Source organism: Lactuca serriola, chromosome 1 (assembly GCF_051521515.1).
Source record: "Lactuca serriola cultivar US96UC23 chromosome 1, Lser_US96UC23_V15, whole genome shotgun sequence".
NCBI lineage: Eukaryota > Viridiplantae > Streptophyta > Magnoliopsida > Asterales > Asteraceae > Lactuca > Lactuca serriola.
The window spans coordinates 121,007,018-121,015,681 of record NC_136408.1 but is presented as its reverse complement, the minus strand read 5'-3'; the positions used below and the strand labels follow the sequence as shown (position 1 = coordinate 121,015,681).

The following is an 8,664-nucleotide window of genomic DNA, read 5'->3' as shown; positions in this document are numbered from 1 at the left end:
TCAGTGCAACCGCCGGTGACCCTATGCAAGATACCGCTTTATACCGCAGCCTCGCTGGTGCTCTACAGTACCTAACTTTCAGGATTTATATTGTATCTGTATATTTATTGTGTAGTATCTATTCCTTATTTAGCTGTTTTGTTAGTTAGACTTTCCTGTATGATTACCTCTTGTATTTATTCAGACAAGTATCAATGAATTAGGGATTGGAATCTCAATCATTTACAACAAAACATGAAAGATATTGATGCCATCCTCATGTAGAAACATAGAAGTTTAAGGGGTAAAAATTCTGTAAAACAAAGGTATTAATTATGGGCAAACAAACAAACATTGAAGATTAAGATCTACTCGGAATATATATTAGTGTATCAACTATAAAAAGAATCAGATCAACAATGAAGAAGATCAACAACTACATGAAACATATTAGTGTATCAAGTATAAAGCGAATCAGATCGACCATGAAGCTGATAAAAACGTAATCACACTCTTTGTTTCTCTCTGTAATTTCAATCTTTTATCTCTCAAATATTCTCGAATGAAAGAGATAATAGAGATTATATATTTTCTTCATGAAAAAGTCACTTTTGTCACTCAGCTTTCTTGTAAGTGCTCTGGTAACCTTCGAAATATAAAACCAGCCCTAACTTTATGTCCTTAGTTTCCACTATTTTCCACTTTTGCCACAGAATCCACAACTTCCTTTAAACCAGACTTTCTAATCAATTCCTACTTTGTAAAACTTCATTCCCTACAATACGAAACAACACAGTTCCCTTTTAATGAAGCATTATAGAATATGTCAATACAGCTTAAATACTTTATCTAATGAGCAAAACTAAATCGTCTTTTTGTTTCATACACTTGTGATGTTTACCAAAAAGCAAAAGGTCTCACAATTAATGTTACAAATACTTTGGGATAATTATTGAGTAGTAAATATACAAAAATTATACCGTACTCAGAATATTGCCTTCATTGAAAAACTAAATTAATTTATGATGTTTTTTCTAGGAGGAACGTAATACCTATAAATCCAAAAACCCGCTTGCACATTTGTTAAAAAACGTTAATTATAAGATTATTATTAAAATTAATAGCAATAACTATGTAAGAGACATGGATGATTGGCAATGAGACAACATCACAACATACCTTTATTAATACCCCAACACCCTTATTTTCAAACGTGGTTTGCGGGAAGCCAAGTGACCCCCATAGTCGAAATATGGGAAATCCCAAACATTAAGATTTTCAAGGCATGGGAGTTGCTCTACAGCATCCGAGAATGAGTCAGGAGTATAAAATCCAAAGCATGATAACGAAACTAGGGACTGAGGAAGTATAAAAGGTAATGAAGTAGTAGTAGTATTCATCACATTTTCTTCCACTGCGAATGAAACTTCTCCTCGATTATTTATGCCACTTATGCCAAGATCAACAAGCGACGATGGAAAATTCTGTTGTCCCCACTCCGACATAGGCTTTTTCAACCCTCCTATCATCAGTTTTCTTAAATTAGGAGGCCACAACCCACAAGGAAACGAGTAATCCATACTTGGACAATCAAATACATGCAAATTCGTCAAAGATGGGAGACCTTGCAAATGCTCATGACAAAATGACTTAAGATTCTTGCATCTAATGAACGTTAGAGATGTTAGGCAACACAAGGGATCAAAACCAAAACCTTTGTCGGAGTGCCCCATTGAGAATGTCAAGGAAGTCAACGAATCACAATCACGGATTTCCAAACTTTCAACACTATTTGGACAATTAAAACTCTCCGGTGTATTAGAGCTATCAAATTTCACTTCTTTAAGACATTCCATGCTAATCCCCAAGTTAACCTCTTTGTCTCCTAATAATGATACCAAGTTTTTACATTTACGTACCTCCAACTTCGGGGAACTCCCAACTACGAGTTTCAACACTGTTTTTGATCCTTCTTTCATGTGTAAAACCTGAAGTGATGGTATCAAGCCAATCGACACTTCAGCTAGTTTTAAGCAATCTTTTATAGAAATCTCACGAAGACAAGGAAACGATCTAGCAGCTGTTTCATCATCATCATGACGACTACTTGTCCATCTCTCCCAACCTTTCATATCTTCAAATTCCAAAACTTCAAGCGATGGAAATGCAATGCCAAGGAAAGAATCATCAGGTGCAAGTAACTCAAAACCCACATTCTTCACCTCATTCATCCCTTTAACAAACAACTTTTCAAGTGATGGTAGTTGTCCAAGTGTTGGTAAATGGTTACTTCTGCAACCATGTAATGTAAGCTCTGTTAACCCATCAAATGTGGGATCAGTGATCCAACTAGGGAACATCGATCCCATGTAGAAGACAATCCCAAGTTCTCTCAACTTATAATGAGGCCTCAACCCTTCAAGTACTTGATATTCAATCATCTCATTCCGAGAATCATCAAATACATCACTCCACTCCATACGCAAATCATCAAGACCATTCTTTTGATGTAAGTTGGCATCCTTTGCTTCCACTGGATTAATCACTTTTTCAAGACTAGTCAAGGAAATTTCGCCTTCAAGGTCCGATAAGTCCTTAAGCTCGGATATTTTGAACCCGTTTTTGTCTCCTTCAATAATGACTTTGGTTAGAGTTTGCAAACTCGTCAATCCACCAATCCCTAAGGGCATATTCTTCAACTTTGGGGTATCAATAATGTCTAGATGTCGCAAGTTTATTAACTTTACAAAACTTTTTTTCAAGTCAGATAAGTGATGACACCCATGAAGTATTAAGCTCTGTAGGTTATAAAGGTCACCCACTTCTTCCGGCAAACATGTGATTGGAGTATGAGAAAAATTAAGGTATCGCAGATGCTTAAGACTACCAATGGATTGTGGTATCTTTGTGATTACATATTTAGATAAGCTTAACACTCTTAGGAATGATAGTTCAGAAAGTAATTTATCGATTACATTGTCTGATGGGTAACTTTGCTCTCCAAATGACAACAATAAGAATGTCCGCAAGCATCTGGCTCTTTGTAATTCGTTAAGCTTTCTATATGATCTCCCTCCAGAACCTATAAGTGAAAAGTGTCGAAACTTCTCAAAAGTTTCATTCATCTCTGATACATCCATGTTATCATCTAGCCTAAAGAAAAATTCTCCTGCGACGCTTGTGGCCAAGTCATTTACAAGATCATGCATCGCATAACCTAATTTGTCATTTGTTGAATGTTGAAAAAACGACCTTGACTTTAGTTCTTCAAAATACTGATGACCTAAACTTTCCTTTGACATGTTCCCTTTTGATCCCGACAAAAATCCTTCTCCCATCCATAGCAGGACTAACTCATTCTTTCTAAAAACATAGTCTTTGGGAAATAATGAGCAGTATGCAAACAATAGCTTTAAATGCGAAGGGAGATGATAGTAGCTTAGTCTTAGAGCTGGAAGAATCTCACTTCCATCTTGTATATCCCATATCTCACTATTCAACAACTTTCCCCATTCATCACCATTTCTACTTGTCTTCAAGACTCTCCCAAGTGATTTCAAAGCCAAAGGCAATCTACCACATTTTCTCACAATACCCTCACCATGTAATCTAAGGCTTGTATGTTTCTCAAAGTTTTTCTCACCAAGTGCATGTTGGGCAAGTAAAGATAGAGCATCATCATTTGACAAAAGCCCAAGATCGTAACTTTCATCAGAATCCATCACCATTGCAACCCCGGTATTCCTTGCTGTGACCATAATTTTACTCCCATGTCCCCCTTGAAGAGGGATTTGGAGGAGCTCCCACTTGCTATGGTCTTCATTCCAAACATCGTCTAGAACAACAAGGAACCTTTTCTTATTGATTTCTTTTTTGAGGGCGACATGAAGGTCATTAAGAGTAGAAAAGCTTTTGTTCTCTCCACTTACACCATCAAAAATAGCCTTGCAGATATTAAAGACATTGAATTCTTCTGAAACACAAACCCATGCCATGAGTTCAAAGTGCTCTATCACTTTCTCATCGTTGTATAAAACTTTTGCAAGTGTTGTTTTCCCGATCCCACCCATACCAACTATGGATACTATCTTTACATTTTCATTATCCTCCAACAACTTCCCCATCAATACCTCTTTATCGCCTTCCCTACCTATGATTTTGGACTCATCAACCAATGAAGTTTGCTCCAAACGTTTTTCATTTAACCTTTCAAGATTTGAATTCACATTCAAACCAAGTCCGATTTTCACATCGACAAGATCAAGTAATCTGGTTGTAATCTCATCCAGCTTAGAGCTCATCTCACGACCATACATAATCTTGGGAGGACCGAAATTAGTATAACAATTTGCAAAGAACTTCAATACCTTATTAGTATTGGTGTTCTCACGAAATTCTTGATTCAACTTGCGTAAGCCAACTTCGGTTGCCAAATCATCGAGTACATCGTCTATGTCATAGGCTAAATCTTGGAGATCATTCAGCCACAATTGAACAGCTCTCTCTTTTATCTGCTTATGGCCTGCATCAGTAAGGACAGCTTGGATTATGGGTAGGGTTTTCTTCCATTTCTTCAGCTTAGAATCGATTCCTTCAGATTGAGCCAGTTTCATCAAGTCACCAGAGAGCAGTTTCTCACACAGCACTGTGATGACAGCACTAACAACGATTTCAGCCATTTAGATCTCGAAATGGAAAAGGACAAATTGTTTAGAGATTTCAGAGGAAGGAAAGGATGGAAATTTGAAGAAGGAGGAGCAAAACGGATAGACTGAATGCAGTGTGAATCTGAAATCTCATAGCATTGACCCTTGTACAACTTTTCTCACCAACCATTAACCATTTTATATTATTGGAATCTCATCTCACCAACCATTAACCATTTTATATTATTGAGGAAAGTTGTATATGGGTTAATGCTATGAGATTTCAGATTATTTTATATAAAAGTTGTTTTTGTGTTTCAAGTTTACTCGATTGAGCATGTTTATATATAATTTCCATTTGCACACATGTGTTTCGATTACAAAATTCGATTTTCAGAATTTATGTTTTGATGTTTGTTTCAGCGTTTAATTACTTCCAAGTAAAATTTCAATCTCATTACTGTTGATCCTTGCTCTAAGTGTACGTCACCCATGTGTTTCTTTTGTATAATCCAAGTTCACCTGCAGCTTTTTGTTTTATTGTATCACCTTTACTCGATTTCAATGAAATTTTATATCTAAGTCGCATGGACCAATAAGTTTCATGTTTTCACATTCAATACATAAATAATATTATAAAAACCATCAATATGACAACAATTTTAAGGAATCTAACACACTCGCTAACATAAAATAATATAAAAATGAGCCAAATTTGGAACTAAAAAGGAAAATGCCTTAAGAGGGTAATATTTATATGTTATGTTCACATTAACTTGTTTTTATGTATACAATTGATCAACAAACTTGTTAAAACTGTTGTGACCGGCTATCATAGGTTACAACTAATTACTTGACTAACGCATGGCATACACATGACAAATTAATAAGAAAATATCATAGGAGGGTCATTATCTATTTGTTTTGTTCATATTTAGATAAATTTTTATATTTTTTATACACGGCTAATGAATAATGAGTTTTTTTTTTATTTGAAAAACCAATTATTAGCGATTATTATGAATCTAATAGCCTTTGAAGAGAATACATATATTGTATATATGCACAATATGCTTTGTGGTGATGTATACCATCTATTATTTGTCAAAATACGTAGTATTTGTGTATTTTACAAGTATAACAACTTTAAGATAAAAAGGCTTTGAAGGCATATACAAATTTGTATAAATTATTAACATCTTGCATTCATTCATACTCTCTATATAGGTGAAGAGACTACATATATTGTATATATGCAATTATTTTCTCTTTAAAGATGTATAGATATAAATGATCTATAAATGGTTTACGATGGAAAATATTATATTTAATATTTTTGATGCTCATTCATATATGATTTTATGATGTCTAACCCCAATCATTAAAAACATTTTTATTAAATTTATATAAACTAGATCGGTTATTGAATAACATGGAGTCAAAGTAAACATCCATGAATTTTAATGGACTTGTCAAAATTAATTAGCTAAACTAGGAAACTTAAATAAGGAAACTAAATAGGGAACTACATAGGATAATTATAAGTTGTGAATAAGGCATTATGAAGTTAAGCATGCATCTCAAAACTCCTATTCAAGTTGGACTATTAAGATCATGGCACTGATTTGTCACGTAAAACAAAAACCTCTCAGCTCTAAGAGCCTTAGTCAAAATATTTGTTGCTAATGTTTGATTTGAATAGTCTAAGAGCTTTAATTCATTCATAGACAAAGTAACAACTCGTTTCAATATGTTTTGTTCTTTCTTGATAAACTACATTTGTTGCAATATGAAGAGCAACTTCATTACTACAAATAAATGGTGTTTCCTTCGATTGTTGTATCTAAACCTAAAGTAATCACCTTAACCATAAGACTTTACAAACAGTTCTTTCCATTGCTCTTTATTTTGATTCTACAGATGATCTTGACATCACACTTGGTTTCTTTGTTCTCCATAAAATCAGAGAACCACCAAGACATATGAAGTAACATATGCATGATTATCTAGTTTAAGGATAACTAAGCCAACTAGCATCACAATATGCCATGAGATCTAAACCCCCATTTGATGGTAGAAACAAGCCTTGTCCTAGAGTGGCTTTCATATATGAAAGAGCTCAAAGTATTGTATACGTGTGGGTGTGTCATGGACAACTTAATAATTGACTCCGTTGATTCATCGAATAAGTTATGTTTGACCTTGTAACCGTAAGGTAAAGCAATCTTCCCACTAATTGGTTGTATCGAGAAGCATTAACCTTAGGGCTATTTTTTTTCCTTTTGAAGATGTAAATTTTATTCCATGAGGAATTCAGTTGTTCGACTTACTTAAACCTTGTTATCTTCCAATATGTCTATAGTGTATTTTCGTTGAGTATATAATGAGAAAACCTTTTACCAAATGATCCACTTCGATCCCCAAGAAATATTTTAATGGACCCAAAGTCTTTTATGATAAAATGTGCATTTAAGATGATTTGATGTTTTCAATTTTCTTGTTATCATTACCCATTAACAAGATGGCATTCACACATATAAGTGCAACAACTTGAATAAGATCCTTTCGAAATACAAACATCGAGTGATCAGTCTTAGAGTGTTCACAAATTATTTCAACGAGAACCTTGGTGAAGCTTTAATATTAATTTATTGATGCTTTTTTGAAGCTATATATAGATTTTGGCAGCTTGCAAGCTTGGTTTTCATTATCTCTAATTAAACCTTGAGGAATCTTCATATATTCTTCTTCATTTAGTTCTCTGTGTAAGAGGCATTATTGAAACCTTCGACTTGTATGTCACCTTTTGCTACTAAGTTATCCTTGTACTGTTCCACTTCTCCATTTGGTTTCTATTTATATGTATACACCTGTTTACTTAAATTATATTTCTTTCTTTCCTAAGGAAGGATCATTATGGTTTAAGTTTTGTTTTCTTCTAGAGCTTAGATTTCCTTACTCCCCACTTTTATCCATTTCAGATTCTATGTTACTTCAACCAAGTTTTAGTCTCATCAATGTCGCGACTGTCGCTAAGAATTTACGATGAGTTTTTGAGATTTTGCTATAAGTGATAAATTGAGAAAAAAAAAAGGTGAAATGTGGAAGAATATAAGGCAAGCATGTGCTGACTATGTATTCTCCAATAAAGGCAACAAGTTTTTTAAGAATTCATGAATGTATTTCTATTGGATTTTAGAGTAATTTGACGAATAACATTGGTTTCATGTTGTGAAAGAGATATGTAATTACTTTGTTGAATCATAGGTTTATAAGGATCAAACCAATTTATGTTGGGCTATTATGTTTTTCTCACATTATCTACATTATCTTCGTTGCTAATCTGAACTACGATCATGTGGCTTGTTCCTATTTCGTGCATTTGATTTTAATGGGTTCTCATAGTTTTCATAGGACATAATATCTGATTTTTATTTCTTTTTTTGATGGAGCTCACAGACCATCCACATACCATCACATTTCACTGCCTCCAATTAATCAAATCTTTGGATCCTTGTTCAGGCATGGGAATGGAACGGTCAAAAAACCTAATTTTATTCTTAGCAAATGGCGTATTGGTCATCTCATTTGTCTAGTAACTATAGTATTCATCTCATAAGATGTTTTCTCCAATAAAGATTTACATAGGGTGGTCAGATGTTGATAGAAAGTAAGGTGATGATAAAGCCAATGTGGGTTTTTCTGCCAAGGGTTATGCATGCTTCGATGTCACTGCTGCCTCTGGTCATCTTTGGTTGTTCTTATTCTTCCAATAACATCCTACTTTTTTATATTATTAAGGACAACACCAATAATATATTTTATTTAAAAATATCAAATATAATTAAAATCATTTGTAAAAGAAACATTCATGATGTCATCTCATTAAAACTTTTAATGAAATAGCAGTGTTACTAAAACATTTCCTTAACAATTTACAATACTAATTATCAGAGATGTCATCTCATTAAAACTTTTAATGAAATATCAGTGTTGCTAAAAACATTTCCTTCACAATTTCCAATAATAATTATCAGTG

General features: G+C 33.8%; 1 protein-coding gene across 1 annotated transcript; it reads right to left on the bottom strand.

Moving 5' to 3' along the window:
• Positions 1–399: 399 nt before the first annotated feature.
• LOC145098055 (putative disease resistance RPP13-like protein 1) lies at positions 400–4,820 on the bottom strand. Its single transcript, XM_079035739.1, has 2 exons — positions 1,159–4,820; positions 400–754 (listed from the first exon to the last, which is right to left on the bottom strand). Exon 1 carries the CDS (start codon positions 4,656–4,658, stop codon positions 1,164–1,166), a length of 3,495 nt encoding a protein of 1,164 aa, XP_078891865.1. The 5' UTR covers positions 4,659–4,820; the 3' UTR covers positions 400–754; positions 1,159–1,163.
• Between the last annotated feature and the right edge of the window lie 3,844 nt (positions 4,821–8,664).

Excerpts from the sequence above, each read along its gene's own strand:
- LOC145098055 (XM_079035739.1), bottom strand. The coding sequence starts at position 4,658 with ATGGCTGAAATCGTTGTTAGTGCTGTCATCACAGTGCTGTGTGAGAAA.